The 23,523-nt window shown below is 38.1% G+C and overlaps 1 protein-coding gene across 2 annotated transcripts in view; it reads left to right on the top strand.

The window, feature by feature from the left end:
• Positions 1-23,523, top strand: part of myo1ea (myosin IEa) — a 56,332-nt gene that overhangs the window by 22,345 nt on the left and 10,464 nt on the right. For both annotated transcript variants that reach the window (XM_065267929.1, XM_065267928.2), the window contains exons 4-17: positions 757-851; positions 9,812-9,899; positions 11,102-11,191; positions 12,261-12,392; positions 12,729-12,863; positions 13,033-13,165; positions 14,525-14,721; positions 14,813-14,893; positions 15,414-15,500; positions 15,848-15,934; positions 17,827-17,994; positions 18,524-18,609; positions 21,366-21,447; positions 23,234-23,340. In XM_065267929.1, the coding sequence (XP_065124001.1) occupies positions 757-851; positions 9,812-9,899; positions 11,102-11,191; positions 12,261-12,392; positions 12,729-12,863; positions 13,033-13,165; positions 14,525-14,721; positions 14,813-14,893; positions 15,414-15,500; positions 15,848-15,934; positions 17,827-17,994; positions 18,524-18,609; positions 21,366-21,447; positions 23,234-23,340 (1,568 nt within the window). The remainder of the gene's footprint in view (positions 1-756; positions 852-9,811; positions 9,900-11,101; positions 11,192-12,260; positions 12,393-12,728; positions 12,864-13,032; positions 13,166-14,524; positions 14,722-14,812; positions 14,894-15,413; positions 15,501-15,847; positions 15,935-17,826; positions 17,995-18,523; positions 18,610-21,365; positions 21,448-23,233; positions 23,341-23,523) is intronic.

Raw genomic sequence — 23,523 nt, 5'->3', positions numbered from 1 at the left:
CTACTATTCCATGCATTCAATGTTTGTGACGTTGGAAACATCACAGGGATTTTAAACAACGAAAATGAGACTGTCAACAATTTTTATGGAGAAAATATTTTAAAGCAATGGTGTTGAATCATGAATTTACACATTGCATGTCTTGAAACACCACATAGACATATATAAACAACAATAAAATGATTTTCTCCACAGTGGGACTTTAATGGACTGCAATGAACTAGTATTTCTGAAGGGCCTCAGGGTGGGATTAAGCGAATTGGAAATAAATGTGTTTGATGAACGTTTTTGATTGAGATAGTGTTTAGTGGCTTTTGCATCTGAGCTCCTCATATGTAAATAATAATTAGTCCATTAATGTTTTTAGTGTAAGTGTAAAAGACAGCTTTTTAAAGGCTGTAGACGTGGTGCAAATGTTTTAACAGCTGAATTCTTATACAGAAAAATGCAGAACAGACCTGCCTTACCCGCCAAAGCCAATTGACCTCCACCAAACAGTACATACTGTACAAGTCTAGATACTGTATCACATCTGGCCAGTGTACTAAAATCCTGTCTCCTCAACAAGCTTTATGTCAATAATCGTTGACATGTAGAAGTAACAGCCAAAAGTGTTAAATATTTCTAAAAAGTTTTGACACATGTGCTACACAGAAGCTGATCCACGTGAGCTAATATGTCTGCTGCTCTCTCTCTCTCTCTCTCTCCCTCTCTCTCTCTCTCTCTCTCTCTCTTTTTCTCTCTCTCTTTCCTCAGGCTCAGTATGAAAATCCTCCTCATATCTATGCGCTAGCTGATAACATGTATAGAAACATGATGATTGATCGTGAGAACCAATGTGTCATCATCAGGTGAGGATGAAGTTTTGAACTTTCTGAAATAGCCTCTTTTGGCAAAAAAGCGCATTTACTCTTGAACATCTAAATGAGTAAATATCATGAATCACTTATAACAAAAGCTTATAATGTATCTATCTGTTTGTTGAAATGGGTGTGCCTGTACCTCTGGAGTTGGTATGACACCAATGCACACATTATAATAGGAGGAGAGCTGACTGGCTTTCAGAGTGAATAGATCATCATCACCACGGTTTTAATGATACGTTTTGAGGGTTTAAAGACAAATGACTAGTTACATAGTTTGATAGTTATGAATAGAACAAACTTAACAAGCCTGGCAGCCTCAGAAGTTTCATGTAGATATACCTAGAGAACAGTGTCCATGTGAATTTTAACTTATTTTTTGTGATGTTACAGATCAAAGTAGACAAACACTGATTCTGAAATCATCTACTTTAATACTTTATATAGTATGTGAATATCAGTATAATAAATGCGTATGTTAAAAACCTCATAATAGAAGAAACTATATGTGAGAAATACCTCAATGATCTATTGCTTTTAGGATTTCTCAGTATTGGTCAGATGAACACTTTTCTATCCCATGAGGCCAAGGAGCTGCCAAATTTAAAACATTTATAAATATAGAAATACTGGAAAACTATGAACCGAGCAGCTCTTTTTTTAGTCTAAGTGATATATACATACGTGTCACATGATAATGCAAACATTGCAGATGTATGCACACACTACATAGACCGCACTGTCACAAATTAGGTACTTAAAGTCCCTGTAAAGTCAGATATTAATTGTGTCCTGAGTATGTCACACCACAGAAAAATGTGGTATTATTAACCACCCCCAAAAATTGCAAGTAAATAAAATAATAGGCTGCATTCTCTGCTCTTAAGCAGTGGGGGCGTGTCCTCGTCTACGCTGAAACCACACCCACTTGCGGGAAAGCTGCCTTCTCAGCTTGAATGCGTCATCGACCCACTGTTTCAGGCCCGCCTAAAACTCAGAAATGGTGAAAAACTGTTTAACTGTTTAACTTTGCAATCCAGTATTACATAGTTTACAGTCTTTTTGGCATGTTTCAGCAAAACATTTCTAACATTTATAATGTGTTTAGAAACATTTTTTAAGATTGGCTTCACAGAGACTGGACTTTTTTATCGGATGCAGGGAAGGTCATTTTATAGCATTTGGTCTTTAGTTAGCATTTTTGGACCTGTGTATATTTTCTCCAGGATGTATGAAGAAACAAAGCACAAGAGCTTCCTGAGTAGGCTACAGGAAATAAAGTTCCATCATCCTGCTACTCTGAATAGGAGGAAACTTCTCCACTGTTCAGTCATGAACTTGATATTGCAGGAGGTTTTTCATGCTTAGATCCTATTGGAGACTGAAAGTCTCTGCAGAGCTTTTGATCTCTGAATGTGCATTCACATTGTCTCACTTTAACCCAGAAGAGTGATAGTTTAGATGCTAGCAGAAACACAAATCAGTCCGATAATGCCTTTCTTGGCATGCGTTTCTTAATGGGAGAGCCACACGAGATTTTAGGAATAGTGGACCTTTTCATTAAAAGGATTCGAGTTGAAGTTGAATTATTATTATTTCAATGATACTGTTCTGTTCATTATCTGTTCGAAAATAAATCATAAAATCAATTGAAGTTAATGATTTAAATTATGGTAAATCAATGAAATGAAACTTTGATGCTCGTAGTTAAATTGAGGTTTCACGCGGTCTCAAATTGTTTAAAAGAGTTAAAGGCGGAGTCCACGATGTTTGAAAAACGGTTTGGAAAAGGAGACGGGCCGACTACCAAAACACACTTATAGCCAATCAAATCAAATCAAATGCCGGGTTGCGTATGTGTGGGGCGGGTCTATCAACCGAAGGTCCAGATTCTATTGGGGTAGGGACGTGTTTGTTTAGGTGATTTCAAATATCAACATTGGCTTTCAAACATCATGGACTCCGCCTTTAAGTGCTGTTTAGCAAGGAATTGACTGTTTGGTCTAAAAATTAAACTTTTGGGAGGAGTTCTTTAGGAAACCTGTTTAGAAAAAATATCCTATTTTGTACCATTACCACAAGTGTAAAATGAACTACACTTACACTGTATAAGGGTGAAAGGCCTCACATTCACCCTCTCTGGTTAGAAACAGTTTAAACTTTTCAGTTCTGAAAGGAAGTGTTATGTCCCAGATTTCACCCTGCCATCCTGCAGATCTGAATGTTTGGGTTTTATGGGTAAACACTGTGAAGCAGAGGAAGTTGCAGAGAGGTACATTTTCTGTCTGGTCTGATGTCACCTGTGGCTTAGACAGTGACTAGCGCTTCATAGGCAATGGCTTCTGTTTCAGCAGTTTTTCACTTAACTGTTTGTACAGTTAACAGCTTCCAGTACGTTTATACCACATAAAGAGACTGGAAGTGAATTTCTGATGAACCAGCTTAGTAAACAAAGCCTTCGGTGAAGTTGCTGTCCATGCAGCATTTGGCCAGCTGTGTTATGGTTAGTACATTTATAGGTTTTTCAAAAAAACAATTACACCAAGAAGTGACCTGTTTTTCATGGGCAGTTCTTGTAAACCTTGTCTAGGACACTTTATGCTATGAAAATCGAGTGTGTGTGTACCTGGTAATTATCACATTGCGGAGACCAGTATTTTTGTTGTTCATTTATTGTCTTGGGTCATGTGGCATCTGGCTTTTGATGACTTAGTATTGTTATTGTCTAGTATCTTTCACAACTTTTCTCGGTCCTTCTTAGATGTGTTAATCTTCATTGTGTACATAAAGCGATGATAAATCAGTATTGTTCAGTAGGAACAATAGAGGAAGGATGGAACACAATTCGATGCATTCTCCCAAAGAGGAAAGCACTTTAGATTTACACAAATGATCTAAGGGAGAGCATTAATAGACAATTCTATTGAGATCTGTAAGACTTCATCATCTTGTTAGTATGGCAGGCCTCATGGTCTTGCTCTACAGTATGAAACAATACAGTTACACCCACATGTGCCCAGTGCTGTATGTGCTGACTGGACGTTTCTCCTGGTAAATAATAATCAGACTCATGACTCGTCACTTAGTAGACATTGAATGAGACAGAATAATGACTCTCTCTTTTCTCTGATCTCTCACTCACTCACCCATCCATCTGTTTCCATGTGTGGAAGATTATCATATGCAAAACTAAAACCATGTCTGTGAAATCCAGGCTAAAGTCTCATAATCTAATTATGAGATTGGGAACATCAGTTTGATTTCAATCATTGACATTTCCTTACTCAGTCAGTATTACATACACTCACCTTAAGGATTATTAGGAACACCTGTTCAATTTCTCATTAATGCAATTATCTAATCAACCATTCACATGGCAGTTGCTTCAATGCATTTAGGGGTGTGGTCCTGGTCAAGACAATCTCCTGAACTCCAAACTGAATGTCAGAATGGGAAAGAAAGATGATTTAAGCAATTTTGAGCGTGGCATGGTTGGTGGTGCCAGACGGGCCGGTCTGAGTATTTCACAATCTGCTCAGTTACTGGGATTTTCACGCACAACCATTTCAATGGTTTACAAAGAATGGTGTGAAAAGGGAAAATTATCCAGTATGCGGCAGTCCTTTGGGCGAAAATGCCTTGTTGATGCTAGAGGTCAGAGGAGAATGGGCCGACTGATTCAAGCTGATAGAAGAGCCACTTTGACTGAAATAACCACTCTTTATACCCGAGGTTTGCAGCAAAGCATTTGTGAAGCCACAACACGCACAACCTTGAGGCGGATGGGCTACAACAGCAGAAGAACCCATCGGGTACCACTCATCTCCACCACAAATAGGAAAAACAGGCTACAATTTGCACAAGCTCACCAAAATTGGAAAAATGTTGCCTGGTCTGATGAGTCTCAATTTCAGAATTTAGCGTAAACAGAATGAGAACATGGATCCATTATGCTCTGTTACCACTCTGCAGGCTGGTAGTGGTGGTGTAATGCTGTGGGGGATGTTTTTTTTGGCACACTTTAGGCCCCTTAGTGCCAATTGGGCATCGTTTAAATGCCACAACATGCCTGAGCATTGTTTCTGACCATGTCCTTCCCTTAATGATCACCATGTACCCATCCTCTGATGGCTTCTTCCAGCAGGATAATGCACCATGTCACAAAGCTCGAATCATTTCAAATTGGTTTCTTGAACATGACAATGAGTTCACTAGGGGTGGCACGGTTCACAAAACCCTCGGTTCGGTTCGTATCACGGTTCTATGGTCACGGTTCACGGTTCAGTACGGTTCTTGTTGTTATTTTTTCTTTAAATTTTTCACACGCCAGAAATGTATTATCTTATTAATGTATTAATTATCCATAATTTAGGATACATCATTAAAAAAGTTATATCATGTAATCATGCACAAACTGAATTTGACTTTAAGCACATTGGACCATCTCTGAGGAAAGCCAGATGAGATTTTGATAGAGCAAGAGAGAAGACATTGATGATTTCAACATGCTTTTCATTTAATTGGCAAAAAAGAGAATGTGTATTGCCATCTACATAAACTTTATGTGCATTTTTAGCACACAAAGATAACTTGCATTTATTAAAATGCCAACTTCAGTGTAGCTCTTAGATTTATCACTGAGAGGCTGCTTTAATACTGAGAGTTTATGTGGACGAGAGAGAAACATAACCTTTGCACCTGTAATATTTAAATCCGTCTCTTTTGTCCACTTTTGACCACTTCTGTCCTGATTACTTTGAGGGGCAATTTCTGAAATAAGATCGCGCAACTTTCACACGCTAGCAAAATGAAACTACGCGGAAATCAGCCGCTTTAATTTTATCAATGAAAGGCTAAAAATAGCGCTGAATATGAAAAGACGTAAAACATTGTGTTCAGTACCTCAGATAAATGGTCGGAGAGAAGGCGATCTCCTGTGGCTGTTGGAGAATATTCAACCCATAGACTGCAGTTCAATCTGTTGTTTTATTTCCGCTGTCATCATAAGTAACATGAAATAAAAATATGTTTCCACACACCAAACTTATACGACGCTGGCGCATCCTCCAACTGCGGGCAGACTTCCTTTTCTCTCCCACTTGCCATTTCTACACGTAATATAACCTGCAGTACTTATACTCCAAACCAGTCACCTCTTCTTTCGCGCGAAAGGGAAACACGCTATCTGAGGTCACATACAGGGCATGAGACTACATTGCGCATGCCATGAACCGTTGAACCGTGCGGTACACACGCGCTCCGAACCGAGACAAGCGAACCGAACGGTTCGGATTGTTTTCATGGACCGTGCCACCCCTAGAGTTCACTGTACAAAAATGGCCCCCACAGTCAACAGATCTCAACCCAGTAGAGCATCTTTGGGATGTGGTGGAACCGAAGCTTCGTGCCCTGGATGTGCATTCCACAAATCTCCATCAACTGCAAGATGCTGTGCTATCAATATGGGCCAACATTTCTAAAGAATGCTTTCAGCACCTTGTTGAATCAAGGGGGTCAAACACAGTATTAATATGGTGTTCCTATTAATCCTTTAGGTGAGTGTATATCAAGGTTATATTTTTCACAAAATATTCTTTATGAATGAAGATTTTATGTAGAAAACCGTAAATCACAAAAAATGTCTGGTCACCTATATTACAGCATAAATTACAAAAAAACTGGTTCAAAAATAAAACATGACATATTCAACCGAGTGTACAGTGTGTGCTGTAGCGATCAATAAGAACGGGTTCCCAGACATTTCATCACCTGTGGACGAGCCAGTACGTTGTTTCCTTTAAGGTGGAAAGTTTGAAAAATCATAAGGCAAAAGAATGAGAACCACATGCCAACTAAAGCCCTTATAAGAACTTGTGGAGTCTTCGCATGTACTGAGAGGATAGACGGGTGCATTACACTGCACAGCAGAGAGATTCTCACGAGGTACAGTAGAAGGTATATAGTGTTACTGCGGTGTGATGTAATAAAGTTTGTACTGCTTTCTCAAGGCTTTCTTTAATGCTCCACAGCTGTGCCTTTTCAAAACGGCATTACTGACATGGGTAAAAGACGAAATAAAGAAAAATAAACCAGCTTCTCTTGTCATCATATGCCAAACCACATACATCTCCATGCGTACGACCCTGCCAAAGGCAAAGGGCAGACGGAAGGAGACAAGTAGAGGGTGAAGCAAGTCAGAGATGGAGAATAAGACCTGGTGCCAGTGTTACTAAACAACAGAGTTAATGATTGCCATTTTCGTCTGGTTCACTGACAGTCTTAAAACGCTTTATGGTTTGCTGTAGTTAGCCTGGCTTAATACATTCAGCACATATGCGTTGTAGATGTAACGTTGGCACAGAAAAGCCTGGATCTGCCTGCAGGGATTTCAGGAAGAGAAATAGTAGGATTTCATCTGGTAATCATGTAAAAGCTATAGAATGATGACGTGCTGCTAAGAGCATTTACATACATAGTCATGCTCATACTGTATGATTCAGTAAAAACATTTAGGCAAGAAAACCACTGACTACTGGATAGGTATTGTACAATGTTAAACATCAGTGCAAAAAGGATCATTGTTTCGCAATTCTTACAGCATCATTTAAAGTATTGACACTATACACAACCTCATAATTGGTGTCTTCATTGTTCACACCTTAATTTTCGTATTTGATATATGTTACATTATTGATTTCATCACACATTTGTTGGGTAATGTAAGTTTAATCTAAGGGTAATTGCTGTATATTAAGTACTGTTGCAACTTTATAGCCTGATGTTGTCATACTTAATTCTAGTCAGAATTTGAGTCTGATACCGCTCCATTATGGGACGTGTTTCAACCGAACCAGGTCAAAAAATGCCTCTGCACTCAATTGGATAAACCTACAACCAATCAGAGCAACCGAGTTTGTGACATATGTTGAAATGGCATCTGTCCTTTTGCAGCCTGACCTGAACTGCTCGTTATTTTGCTACAATGAGACTAACATTATTGTACTAAGTCTGAGTTAGCGAATGTACATCGACACCTACTATGTTTACCACATTTAATTCATATCACGACATTGTGAGTTATTTTCTAAGTCATACAGTCAGACTCTCTTATCTCTTACCATTTGTAAGAACTTTATCCACAGGCTTCCGAAAAGGAGCTGGCAATGACCGCTAGTTATATTCATGTTGTTGTGCATGCCAAGTTGCCTATTTTCACTGCATCCCATCTTCTTAAGTGCGATTTATAGTCGTGCGTAGGTCCTACGGCGTAGCAGCGACGGCGTAGGTTCCGCGTCGGTTTTCATTTATACTTGTGCGTCGCCGTCCGCGTCGACGTGCAAACACCCGCGAAACCGCTGGTTGGCAGTAATCACGCGTGTATCCACAGTAGCAGCAGAAGTCGTCACAGAAAAAGAAGCTAAGCAAGTTAACCCACAAACGAAGACGAAATAGCAACTTGTTGTGTATAATTTGAGAAGACCAGCAATGATGGAAGTAAATAAACAGCAACTATTGTTTCAGTTTGAGTTAAATCACTCCTCAACTTGAATCATCTTTGTTTTCACCGTCTCAAACGGAAATACCTATGACGCAGTTTTTTTTACCTGACGGGAGGGGTTCTGGTGGACCAATCACAGCGCTTACGGTCCGCGTAGAGCCGACGCGCTGTTAGAAATTTTGTGAGGTGCGCGTCAAGCTACGCAGAGCTACGCACAGGCTACGGATAGCCTACGCCGTAGCTACGCCGTAGGACCTACGCACGACTATAAATCGCCCTTAAGCGACCATCTGAGCCAGCTGATAAATTAAACTTTTGTTGAATCCTGTAGGAGGGACGGCAAAAACGATCAACAAATGCATTGATCGTGTTTCTTTGTTCCTCTTTTAAAATCACTGCGCTGTTGATATCTTCTAGAACAGACTCGATGGTAGAATATCTCAATTCTCCAGCGGCAGCCATCTTTGTTGTAAAAGGATTCAACATAAGTGCTCTTTGGAGACGTGGTTGATTACATCACTGTTGATCATCTGTGCATCATCGTTTAAAGCCCGCCCTGACAATTTGGTCAGAACAGTTTTTGTTTGAGCATAGTAGCACCACAACGGAGCGACTCGAGACCGAACTTCCCGTCCTGAAACGTTGTGGGCAGCTCTAAGTTCAGCTGGCACCCAGCCTAGCAACCTTAAGTAGGCTACTGTACAATATACCATTAAGTGCTAAATGAAAGATAAGACTTGCGTTGTTCACTACTAATTTTACTTTATTTGCGTTTTGTTGAACACGTAAACACAAATCTGCAAAACGTTCAGACATGAACATTTACCTTTAAATACAAATTATGCTTTTCATAAGCATGCCATCAGACACAATTATAAAGATAAGCATGTAAACACCTTTACATAAATTACATGCTCAATATGGAGTAGTCGATGGATGTATTTAGTAAAATAACAAAATTTCCCTTTAAGCTGTACAGTCCTCTACTCAATGAATTGGGCATAAGGATCTATAAAGACCGCCACACTAAACCCTCTCTGACCCTCTTAAAAATGGCTAATCAGATTTACTATGGTGCCAACTTAAGGGGCACACAAGAGTCTGTTTGTGCTTGTTAACCCCCTCCTTTTCTTGTTTTTAAACTACTGTATGCGGAAAATAAGAGGCTTGTTTTTTATTAACAGCAATAAAAAATCTAATTTGAACTGTACTGTTAAACATTTAATTTTGTTGGTGTTGCTGCTGGTTGACACTTGAATTTGTCTTTGTAAAACTAAATGCAATGTGCTCCCTTCTCATTTGACCTTAACAATTAGTGTTTAGAAGAACGTTTGTAGTATATGGTTTAGGGTTAGGTTTTATAACTAGATAGTCTTTGAACATACATAATGTAAAGAGCACATCTGTGTCTGTTTCTGCATTATTAACATTTTTGTTATGTTTTTCTCAGTGGTGAGAGTGGAGCAGGAAAAACAGTAGCAGCAAAGTACATCATGAGCTACATCTCCAAAGTTTCAGGCGGAGGTCCCAGAGTTCAGGTGAGTTGGACAGAAAATTAACATGAAATTTGTTGAACATGCACACATCTGTTCATGATGGCCTTACTGAGATCTATTCACCCTATCCTACATCATTTGTCAAACCCCATATCTTAATAATATCCCTTTATCCCCAAAACCCATCAGCAGCCATCTGGCGCTCACAATCCCCTTCTGATCTCTCTTTTATCTCGCTCACAGCCCCTTTAGAAGCCATGTGAGTGACATCTGAAGACTGACACTTGTTGATTGTATAAATCGGATTACATTAATGCTCTGTTGATATGTGTAAATTATCAAATTATGTGTAAATTGCAAAGTCATATTATTATCATAAAAAATAATTCCCGGTGTTTGATTGAATGATTTCATAGTCAAGCAGTGTGAAGCATGTTACTCCAAGTTCATTGTTGTGGGGGTGGACCACCCATAAAGTATTTTAAGATTTTAGCGATGGACCGGGGTCTGCTTTATACTGTATGTGCTTTGATGGTCATGGTTTGAACAAGATAAAGTATTGTAGTAAGATAGAAAGCCCCTCTGTTGTGTCTACTCTTGTGTTTCTTTGTCTTGTCCCTGTGATGTCACATTGCATCCTGATCAAATGACCACAACGATTGTATCATGCATCCTTGTCCATCTGTGGTGTGTTACTTTTCTGTTCGCTGTTTTTTTTTCTTTTATTTTGTCTGTCTCTTTTATATTCCACTGTTTTACTGTCTAGTTGTCTGTCGGACACTTGTGGTCCACAGTTTTTCTTTAATCTCTGCCCATGTGCAAATTATATTTTTCCTGGTGTTGCAAATGCAAACAAGCCCTTGGCTCTAGTTTGTTTACACCAGCAATAAGACTTCTGGATTTTTCTAAATACTTGTCGATGCAAATTTTTGAACTTAAACTTTAGTCGGATATGTCATGATAAGTGACATTTCTGACTACGATAGCAATTCAGCCGTACAACCTGTGCATCTTCCTATCTTTCTACTGGCCAGCTGATACAGAGGTGTGGATGGCTGATTATATTCACATTTTGAAATGTGCATTACATCAAGTCCTCTTATGCCACTACAAAATAGTGTTTTATTTAATTGACCTCCTTTAGTCTCAGTCCAGTCTCTTTGATGTACTCGTCTTCCACAATGTACATAATGTCAGTGTACATCTAACTTTCTTTCTCTTTTTTATTGTCTGCATTCACACAGCATGTCAAAGACATCATCTTGCAGTCCAATCCTTTGCTGGAGGCGTTTGGGAATGCCAAGACTGTGAGGAACAACAACTCCAGCCGATTTGTAAGCATTAAACATTGTTTTGTAAAATCATTGAAAAAAGCAAATGTCTTTTGTGTTGCATCCATTTCAAACAGAAATGAAAGAAATCAAGTAAAGACTAATTATTAATTATGTCATTGGATAGGAAGAAAGTCCACGTCCAACAAATGTAAAGTGTGGACACATTAAAGCAAAACACCACCGTTTTTCAATATTTTACTATGTTCTTTCCTCAACTTAGATGAATTAATACATACCTATCTTTAATTAATGTGTGCACTTTTAATCTTTGTACAGCGCGTTGTGAATGTGATACCATTTAGCGGAGCCCCATTCATTCCTTAGGATCCAAACAAGGATGAATTTAGGAGCCACCAAACACTTCCATGTTTTCCCTATTTAAAGACTGTTACATGAGTAGTGACATGAGTAAGTATGGTGGCAAAAAATAAAACTTTAGTTTGGAGCCATAGGAATGAATGGGGCTAGGCTAAATGCTAACGCATTCACGAAGCGTTGAACAAAGATTAAAAGTGCACGCATTGAAAAAAGATAGGTATGTATTAATTAATCTAAGTTGAGGTAAGAACATAGTAAAATATTGAAAAACAGTGGTGTTTTCCTTTTAACATATGACATGATTATGATTTGTAATTAGGGCTTTGCAAACTGAGCATATACTTTTAAATAGAATTGAAAATAGCTTTAGAAAACATCACATGCCTAAGCAACATTAAAAAAAGTAAACATCACATTTCATACTTAAAATTCTGCTTCTTTATTTCTAAGCACAGACACGTAGGTCTTGTTTTTGTTCTCTTGGGTCGATGTGGTTTTGGATTAGATCTGACACAAATGGATCATATAAAGGACACTAGAGTTTTGTAAAGAAGTTCTGAGGTCTCAGAGCGGCTGCTAGTGTCATTACTGGAGCAATCTGAAGACAGCCACGACACACATATTGAAAGAGACACATGAATGATACTGAAGTGTGCAAAGCGTTTATTTCCTTTTTTTTTTTTTTATCGGCACACACAGAAACCTGCAGTCCATCATGAGTGTCCGTTTTAACATTCATCTTCTCTGACAGGGGAAATACTTTGAGATTCAGTTTAGTTCCGGCGGTGAACCAGATGGTGGGAAGATCTCCAACTTTCTTTTGGAAAAGTCCCGGGTGGTGATGCGTAACCCTGGGGAGAGGAGCTTTCACATCTTCTACCAGGTGAGAACCAGGACCTGACAGCCGGATGTCTCTGTGACCTACGGTTGTAAAGAATACACCGCGCTTTGAGGAAAAATTGAATGAATAATAACCGCAATAAAATCCAGGAAAGGGAAGATGGAGCCATTTGGCTCTAAAAAGCAGGTCACGTTGTTCTCGGTTTCCTTGGAGGAGAGGGAGCCTGTCTGAGTTCCTCTTAACCGGGACTTATTTTTTTCACAAGTCTGGACTCTTTATTGGAGTTACTGTTGTTAGGAGCTTTTTGTTTTGGTGAGAGAAATGTAACCAGCTGAGGGAATTGATCACTTGAGATCTTTGTGTGATGTAATCTTACAGCTTATAGAAGGAGCGAATGCGGACCAGAAAAGCAGTCTGGGAATCACCAGCCTGGATTACTACTATTACCTCAACCAATCAGAGTCTTACAAAGTTGACGACATTAACGACAAGCATGATTTCCAGGAAACATTAGTAAGTATGATGTAGATCATTTAAACAGTTTCATTGACCTAGTATTATCATTAGACGGTGTGATAAAATTGTTTATATTCTTAAACATTAAACATAACATTTTGAGTTATTGTAACTCTCTGTATCGCTATTCCCTCTCTCGTTCTCTTCTTTCTCTGTCTGACTCCAGCATGCCATGGATGTGATTGGTATCTCAGGAATGGACCGCAACCTGGTCCTGCAGATTGTGGCAGGAATTCTTCACCTTGGTAACATCAACTTCAGGGAAGCAGGGAATTACGCTGCTGTCGAAAATGAAGAGTGTATGTACACAGATCCTCACGACCTCACCTCTGAACCCTAACATCCGTCTCGACGTGCTTACGCTGTGGCCGGTTTACTCAGTTTCTGTGTCCCCATTTGAACCATGTGCAGCTGTGATACTTCATGGCGTTAGCTCAGGGCTCAGGCCACGGTGCCTTGCCACACCAAATTACCCTAGAAAATAAAGATTTGTTTATACCCTGGTATCTGCGCATTACATCACAACCTAAAATTACCCAGTGAAACACAGAACTTCCTTTTGCCCAGCCCACCACTTTAGTTCCTCTCTCTCTGTTTCTTTCTCTCTCTCTCTCTCTCTCTCTCTCTCTCTCTCTCTCTCTCTCTCTCTCTCTCTCTCTCTCTCTCTCTCTCTCTCTATCTATCTATCTATCTATCTATCTATCTATCTATCTATCTATCTATCTATCTATCTCTCTCTCTCTCTCTCTCTCTCTCTCTCTCTCTCTCTCTCTCTCTCTCTCTCTATCTATCTATCTCTCTCTTTCCTTCCGTCCAAGTGTCCCAAAGCTCCCAGGTGGACTAATGCACTTGAATGGCAGAGGTTGTTTGCTGTGGCATACAGCCGTGCTGCGCTGGGAGTAGACAAAAAGCTAATCTGTGCCTTTCCTGTGCTGCCCCTTCGTCCCAGCCCCCATCCCCACTTCCTGTCTGCTGCCAATGGCTTTCACACGTTCAGTGTCGGCTGGCGAATGTAAAAACCACACGTGGAATAACCGCTCTGCCGTCTGCTTATGGCAGAACCACTTTGCTACAACAGTTGATTTGTGTATTCAAAGCATACGGGTCAAGTATTATGTGTTTTAAGTAACATATAAGCTAGATAACACAGTCTTTAGTGTGGATTAGTTTTAATGAAAATATTTGTTTTACGTAATCGGGAGACGTGGACACTCCCTGTTTTGTTTATAGCTGGTTGGGCTCTTGTTTCTACCACACCCTTATATGTGAATAAAGAGCAATGTTTCATCAATATGACGGACTGCATCACTATCAGGGCTAAATTAGGACATTCCCATTTTAGGGAGAGTGAGTCATTAAAGAGGCAAGGGAGGAGAAGGGCTGTCGATGACTCGTGTCTCACCCGTGCCTCTCTTGAGAGGAGATCTATTGTTGTGGTTACACTAATGAAATGAATATGAGTCATACGTTTTTAGATCTGGTATGATGTACCCTTTAGAAATTTGGCATTTATCTTTAAATAAAATGGTTGTTTTCTGCTTTAGGTTAAAATATATATATTATTTGCACTTTTTTTTACAATTTACAACCCTAAAAGAACAGGCAATTTTTTGTCTAACTTCACCAAAATGTTCTTTGTTTTTGCTCTCATATCATAGTTCTGGCATTTCCTGCTTTTCTATTGGGCATTGATGAGCACCGTCTGAAAGAAAAACTCACCAGCCGTACGATGGATGGCAAGTGGGGGGGGAAATCAGAGTCAATCGATGTAACGCTGAACGTGGAACAGGCGTGTTTCACGCGTGATGCTCTGTCCAAAGTTCTGCATGCCCGGGTTTTTGACTTCTTAGTAGAGGTAAATGCAATTTGCACCTGCATCCCTGTTTAAAACTATAAGTTAGTGATGGAATAAGCATTTAACTATTTTATTATAATGTTTTCTGTAGTCAATCAATAAAGCCATGGTTAAGGAACAACAGGAGCTTAACATTGGAGTGTTGGATATCTATGGCTTTGAGATTTTTCAGGTAAGAGTATTATCTTTATAATTGTCTTTATCTTTATGTGTCTGGGTTGGTTCCCCTGTCTTTCTGCAAACAGATTACATATAAATAGGATTATCAGACTTATCTGATAATCTTTTGTCTCAGCATCAGGAAGTACTTTCAGAGAACTACCTGCATTATGCTCATAAAAAGGATAAATTGGATAACATTTGAATCAGATTGGTTTGCAATTTGCATTTATTTTTTAAATGCACCACACACGATGAGGAACTAATATATAAACAATTACTATATACAAGTTTAAACATTAAACTTGACATTAAACATAGTTTTCCCTATGTCATCCTTATATTTATATAAATATGGGGGCTTGTCCGGGATAAGGGTGCATTTAAGTTAGTGTGTAAAGCAATACTAACAATGACATAAAAACACAACCTAAACAAAATACGGCAGAACCAAAAATCAAACAAAGAGCTTTTGCTGGAATATTTTCAGCCACACTAACAACGGAGCGCAAATGTTTCTGTTTGCTTTTTAGAAAAATGGATTCGAGCAGTTCTGTATCAACTTTGTGAATGAAAAACTGCAGCAGATTTTCATTGAGCTGACTCTGAAAGCTGAACAGGTAAAATTTTCTCTTGTTGTTATGATGTGGATTTATACACAGTCTGTGATCTGCACATTAATCCCTTTCATGATTCTTGCATCAGTCAATTGGACAAAATTTGCAGTGATGTGTTCACACTTTATAATAATGATTATATTAATAATAAACCAGTCTGGCTTTACTTATTATCTACCTCTGGCTTAGAAGAGATAACCAGTGCTAGTTTATAAATTTGGGGTGCCACCCAGGGTGGACATAAAAAAATTATAGGGTCACCTACAGTATTTGGGCACGCCCCGTTCTCAAGTGACAGAAAACTTCTGCTCGATCGATCTGTATTCATGTTATTTCTTTCCTCTTTTCAGGAGGAGTATGTACAAGAAGGAATTCGATGGACTCCCATAGAATACTTCAACAACAAGATTGTCTGTGACCTCATTGAGAGTAAAATTGTAAGTTTAACTGTGCAAATCAAGCGTCGGTCTATTTCAGAGACTTTATCTGATTTGTTCTTCCCAAATAGCTTTAAAACAGTAAACTAAGACTAAAAGAATTCAGATCCACATTCACACAAACCTCCTTTCTCCTCCCATGACTGTTTGTCTAATGGACTCAAACTAGCTTATAATGCCTTTAATTCAATTGATTCACTCACAGAGAGAGACTAAACACAAAGCGCTATGAAATTCACAACAAGAAGATCTTAACCCATTCATCTCTGTCTATCATGCCTTTGTGAACCACACTGCTGAAAGCTAATGCCTGTCTGTAAGAGACTTACTGGTGGTGTTCTGTGTAGGGGGAGTAGCTATTCACTCCCTGCAGACTGGACTCTGTATGGACAGAGAGATAAATCCATAACTGAGAAACAATGTGACATAACACAGTCTTACAGTATAGGCAGCTGAGTGTACAGTATGTTTGATTATGATATTAGTGATCTCTTTAATCATAGATTAATGTATTTAGATTGCTTTCAGAAGTCTGTCAAATGTGACCCTGGACCACAAAACCTTGTCTTGAGTCACACAGGTTTATTAACAATGTATTATAAGGTAAATATTTAGATTTTTTTGCACCTTCAGATTCCAGTTTTTTAAATAGTTGTATCTCTGCCAAATATTACTAACAACCCATACATCAATGAAAAGCTTATTTATTCAATCTTCTGATGATGTATAAATCTCAATTTCAAAATATTTACACTTTTGACTGGTTTTGTGTCCAGGGTCACAAATATGATCTAAAACCAGCTCTGGAGATCTAGGACAGATATAGCATACAGCAGTTTAGCTTTAGGACTGAGATTTTGTATTGGGCATCAAGTGCCGATGCAACAGTGGCAAAATGCTTATGTACACAGAAAATGATCAATTGAATACAATAAACTGTCCTACCCATAAACAGAATAGTCCCTAAAATATACACAATTCTTAACATGAATAATTCTAACCGATGAGCCAAATGCTAGACATATTAGCAAGCGAAAGCTAAATTTGTACTATAGATACGTGGATATCAACAGCAAAACACATAGAAAACATTTGATGAGCAAATGCATTTTAAGTATCCTAAATAGACTTATTATTTAAAATGTAGCATTGATTTTGCTGTCTGTACATCCTTATCAGAACAGACTTGTTTTTGGGTTGGTAGCCCAATATGGCAGTGGTTCTCAAACTTTATCACCATGCCCTTGTGTACGGTGGATCCCTTCGGGGTCCCCCCAAACAAAATGAATGACACAAAACTTTCTAAAACCTACATTTGAATCAAGCAAAACACATTAAATTATAAATGTAGTGCTGTTGGTTAGTAGCTTTATTTAACTACACAGAATTTAGGATAAATTAAAGTAGACTTTTTACAAGACTTTTTAAAAATGTAAAAAAAATCTTTGGTGTCTCCAAAGTACGTGTGAAATTTTAGCTCAAAATACCATATAGATAATTTAATACAGCATTAAAAGGGCTGAAATTGCCACTTAGGTGTAAGCAAAAATGTGCTGTTTTGGGTGTGTCCCTTTAAATGCAAATGAGCTGATCTCTGCACTAAATGGCAGTGCCGTGGATGGATTAAGGGGCGGTATTATCCCCTTCCGACATCAAATTTCAACTACCTATTTTTTCACATGCTTGCAGAGAATGGTTTATCAAAACTAAGTTACTGGGTTGATCTTTATCACATTTTCTAGGTTGACAAAGCACTGAGGACCCAATTATAGCACTTAAATATGGATAAAGTCACGTTTTCATGATATGTCACCTTGAACCACTGTGATATGGAATTTAGTAGGTCTTGCTTTCTCAAAATGTAACTATCGATTGTTTGTGGTCATTGGCAGAATCCTCCAGGCATCATGAGTATACTGGATGATGTGTGCGCTACTATGCATGCAAAGGGTGAAGGGGCAGATCAGACAATGCTGCAGAAGCTCAGAATGCAGATCGGCAACCATGAGCACTTTAACAGCTGGAATCAGGGCTTCATCATCCACCATTATGCCGGCAAGGTATGTTCTGATGGTTTTATTCCTTATATAATTTATCACTTTCTGCCCATTTCTGTTTCTTTTTCATGTTCAGTCTCTCATTCACTTTTTGTTCCCTGGGGTGGTTGAGTATGTGCGGTAGGCATCCAAATAACTTGTGTTCAATGAGGCGTGCTGTGAGGGGAGTCAGGGAGGGCCGTCCACATCCTGCAAGACCATTGCATTTATAATGAGCACGTTCCACGGACAAAAGCAAAGTCTTGATTAAATAATACATTCTGAAATCCACATTTTACAAATATAAAAAGTGATATCCCCGTAATACTAGGGTTTAGGGTGTATCTACAACATTGAGCATCTCATCCAGGACTACCCGTTTGCCCTATCAATGGAAGCCAGGGAGAGTGTTCAAAAAACAATATGCAGTTCTGCTTGGTTTTAATAGTGATGCAAAGATTACACAATTCAAAATTTAGACTTGATGCTTTGTGATGCTTTATTCTGTCTCTTCAAGTGTCTAATTCAATGTATGTGTGCACCTTCTCTCTAGGTGTCTTATGATGCAGAAGGCTTTTGTGAGAGAAACAGGGATGTGCTATTCACAGACCTGATCGAATTGATGCAGAGCAGTGAAATGTAAGTGTCTCCATCATCTCCACATCTGCATGTGTGCACTTTACTACTAAATACTGTGCAGAAAGCAGAACATATTGAATTTGCAGTAAGTTGGCTTTGTTATCAGTACCAAGAAGGTTATTCTTGGAGTTGAAACTATACTCTTTAACAACACTCAAGCAATTAACGTCCGCAGTTGTTGTTAGTTTGTCACAAAATCCACAAAATGTCCATACACTGTCAGGAAAAATTGTCAAAATATGAACCCCACCTGTCAATGGGGCAGAACCCTTTCAAAAGATACAGCTTTGCACCTAAAGAGTTAATATAAGTTCCTCAAAGATACATATTAGTATCTCAGATGTACATATTGGTACCAAATGTAAACACATCTGTATCTAATGGAACATATTAGGACCTTTTTATAGGGTACCTTTCTGACAGTGTATTCTGAACCAACCATGGGTTTAAATAACCCATTATTTTCAGAGGGTAAATAATATACTTAAATAAATAAAATAAATCTTATGAAAATTCATTCATCGCTTGTCTTATTCTTTATTAACTGTATGTAACAGACTTCTCATACAGGTCTTTTTTAATATGTAAACACCACCGTTTTTCAATATTTTACCATGTTCTTACCTCAACTTAGACAAATGAATACTTCCCATATCTTTTTCAATCCGTGCACTTAATCTTTGTGTTACTATTCAGCCTAGTCCCATTCATTCCAAGTGTTCTTCTGCCATACAATATAGTTGTATACAAATTTTGTATCCATTAAAAAATTGCCACGTTTTGTTTTGTGCCACCATACTTACTCGTGTAACTACTCATGTAACAGTCTTTAAATATAGGGAAAACATGGAAGTATTTGTTGGCTTCAAAATTCATCCCTGTTTGGATCCTAATGAATGAATGGGGCTAGGCTAAATGCTAACACATTCATGAGGAGCTGTACAAAGATTAAGTGCATGCATTGGAAAAAGATAGGTATGTGTTAATTTGTATGTATTAATTTGTAAAGTTGAGGTAAAACATAAAATATTGAAAAACTGTGGTGTTTTCCTTTAATATATGTAAATTATGGACATAATCAAGCCAGCTAAAGGCTGATGTCCCATGACAAAAATGTGTGGGGATGTCATAATTTTGAAGTCCAGACAGTCCCTCTGGGGAGTAGGGCTGTAAAGTGCGTCCACAAGTCTTATGTGTTCATGTGCCTCTTATGGGCCTCAGAAGCCATCTGTGCATGCAGTCCCTTAGCGTCTCCTTGTAACCTTATTGTGTGCACTCTTTTGTGAATCTTACTGGGGGTCCCATTACAGACTGCATTCAGACACGTGCTGTCATGCATAGACACACACAGTTCAGGGGAAACTTCCTTTCCACTATGCAGCGGGTCTTATACATGAAACAAAAGCAAGACACATTGTAATTGTCCATCTGTACAGACGTAGCCATGCAGTTACACCTCCTCACCTTTAACCCTAAGGGTTTACGAACAAAGCAGGCTTATGTTGTGTTTTTTTAATATTGCAAGAAAGGCCCTAACATCACAAAACTATTGTGCCGCCTACACAATACTAGGGCTGGGTATCGATTCAGATGTTCCAGATCGATTCGATTTCGATTCACAGGCTATCGGTTCGATTCGATTCCGGTTCTAGGGCTGGTTTTTATACTCGATTCTCGATTCAACTTAATGAATATAGATTTAATACAAATACTATATTAATAAAAAAGAACAGTGAACAGCAGTTTACAAGTGGGTAATTAATAAAAAGAAATTAAAAGCCACAACACTATCGTCGTCATCTTGCTTGCGAAACCTAAAATGCTTCCATACCTCTGACTTTTTATGTGAAGGTGGCATCAACGTCGATGAAGCACCTGAAACCGCCATTTTAAGCAATGAATGAATGAATGACAGGCTCGCCTCTCGCTCCTTGGTAACATCGTGCAAAGCAAAAAAGAGGGTGATATCTGGTGAAGAAGACTAGTAATTATTAATAAACTATAAAAAAAAAAATTTGCCCAGCCCTACACAATACAGGTATTTTTTTATATTGTACATTATAGAAATGCTATCAAATGTAACTTAAGGTCTGAGTGGTAGAAATAATGACAAATTGCTTTACAAATAATAAATCCTGTCTGGGTTTTTTTCACATCGCAGTGGTAAATGTTGAAACAATATTCTAGGTTTACAAGCTCAGTAGGCCGAATCAGTGGCATAGTTGAAATGGTCACATGTACTGAAAGTTACAAATATTAAATACACTTCAATGATGTTACAAAAAAACATACACAGAAAAAAAGTATTCATTCAATTTACACTGTTTTTTAAGGTAAGTGGTCGCATTAAATTTATTTATGCAACATTTAAACAAAAAAAATTGGAAAAACAAAACAAAAACTTTTGTTTAAATGTAGCTTAAATAAATTGATTGCAACCACTTCCCTTAAAAAAATTTTGTAAATTGAATGAATTTTTTTCAGTGTATAATAACAGTAATTACGACTTAATGCTTAGGGAGGATGTTCGGCTAACAGTTAGTGAGTGTAAGATAAAAACCACAGGTCTTCAAACACTGGCTTTTTTCCAGTAATGATGAACTTTAAAGCAATGTGCACCGGGAATTCATGTGACCCCGCTGGTCTGCAACAGAGACATTCAAAACATTCCTGTCTGTTCTCCTGCCATATTCATCTCCTTGTCCCCATTTCACCACCCTTAAATCCTTACCGTATGCGTTGTTTCCCTTCTCTAGACCTTTCATCCGTGCCTTGTTTCCAGAGAACCTGAATGCTGAGAAGAAAGGGAGACCCACCACTGTGGGAAGCAAAATTAAGGTAAGTTGTGATTCAGACAGCTTTGTGTTTTTGTGAGCAATGCATTCAGCCCCTTGAATCACCTGTGGAGACTTTACTACAAGAACTGCATTCTCTTTGTAGATGTGCTTGTAGATTGCCTCTGTTTGTAGTAATATGGGTTGTAGACACAACTGATTTTGTGTTTTTAGGTAAAAATGTATGAATGCATGGGAAAATCACCCTTCTGTATGGACACTTAAAGGCAGGGTCCATGATCTCTGTTGATATTTGAAATCACCTAAATAAACACGCCCCTACCCCAATATAATCTGGACGACGATGTCGTTTAATAGACACACCCCTTACTGCTGATTGGCTACAAGTGTGTTTTGGTGGTCGGCCCGACACGTTTTTCAGAAATCGTACACTCCGCCTTTAATAATCTTCACCTGTTTATTTTTACATCCACCTAGCATATAGTTATTTGAGATCATTAAAACTTCATGTATGGTATTAAAAAACAATGAGGAAAATGCTGAGATTGCATACATTTAATATGGATTTTAATGGTCACACTGCAGGACATGTCAACTTTTCAAAGGTTTTTCACTACCTACAGTACAGACCTTTTGCGAGTAGACGTCACAGTCACGTCACTGCTGGCTACGTGCGCAATATGGTGGCAGAAAAACAGTGGAAATTAATTAGACACGAGTGAAACGAGCAATATAACTCACTACAAAATGTCTTGTTGTGCTGTCTAGTGTCAGAATAGGAATGCCAAAAAAGATGACCTTCATTTTTATAGAATACCGTCATCGAAGACATCATTTGAAGATAAACGTAGGTTATTATGTGTGCAATAAGCCCTTAAACGGACAGACTGGAGTGATGAAATCATCTTAAAATCTTTTAATAATTAGAATAGAAAGTAATACGAGAAGATGTTCAGTGTTCTGTGGAAGTCTGATCTCTCTATGTGTTTCTTATAGCGTTTTCATCACGTTAAGTTTATAATTTATTTAGAAATATTTAAATGGGTAATACTGAAAAAGCAATAATATCACCATTTATTAAATATTTTATTTGTTTTTTCAGTTTTCTATTATTTCTTTTTACCTTATATCTTGTCTTCTTCCTATTTGTTCTAAAATTATTTAGATACTTAATAAATATATAAATATTATTTTAATATATAAACAAACCTATGCATATTAATTTGTATGTAAACATAATAGTTTTATAATAGTTTTAGAGCAAACATGTAGGCTATAAATATAAGAAAGAAATAATAAAAAACAGGAAAATAATGAAGTATTTGTTAAATGTTATTATTTAAAATACATGATAGTATTGCTTAGTTTTTATATGTACTTTAGCGATTCATACTATAAAATAATTGATTTCCAATGAAAAACAATACATATACATTACATACATGCACACATATCAGTAGCCAAGCCATTTAAACTTTTAATTTATCTAAAAACGTGTTGAAAATGCTATAAGAAACATTACACTAAAGTGAAACAGACTTCGACAGAATCACCGGATCCATAAAAATCACAGTTTAATGCTGAAATACTTCCCACCGCTGCTGCAGAGCTGACACTTTCTGCCACCAGTTGGGCTCCGCCCACAAAAAACGTAATCTTTGTTTGCAAACACACACATGGTCTATATACGAAACTATAACTCGACCACTGTTCACACAAATCTCTGGTTATGAGTATGAGATTAAAGTTAATGCTGTAATGGTTTTAAACAAAGAAATTAGGTCTAACTTTAGATGATTCACACCCTGTCTTTGTTTTACTAATGACAGAAACAAGCCAACGATCTTGTGAGCACTCTGATGAAGTGCACACCTCACTACATCCGCTGTATCAAACCCAATGAGACGAAAAAGCCCAGAGACTGGGAGGAGAGCAGGTGAGAGTCTGCAGTCACATTCTTGTGCTTCATAAAGCTTTGTCTGTATGTGTTACATCTAAAATGCATCAGAATTCATCTTCTAAGCATGAAGAAAACCAGGTAGCAGCGGATGTTCATATATTATTTCTCAGCATGGTTGTCCCTTATCCTGACAGTTCTTTCACCTTTTTGTTTACTTTT

Source organism: Paramisgurnus dabryanus, chromosome 2, assembly GCF_030506205.2.
Source record: "Paramisgurnus dabryanus chromosome 2, PD_genome_1.1, whole genome shotgun sequence".
Lineage (NCBI taxonomy): Eukaryota > Metazoa > Chordata > Actinopteri > Cypriniformes > Cobitidae > Paramisgurnus > Paramisgurnus dabryanus.
The sequence above is the reverse complement of the archived record's forward strand: the minus strand, read 5'-3'. Positions and strand labels throughout refer to the sequence as shown.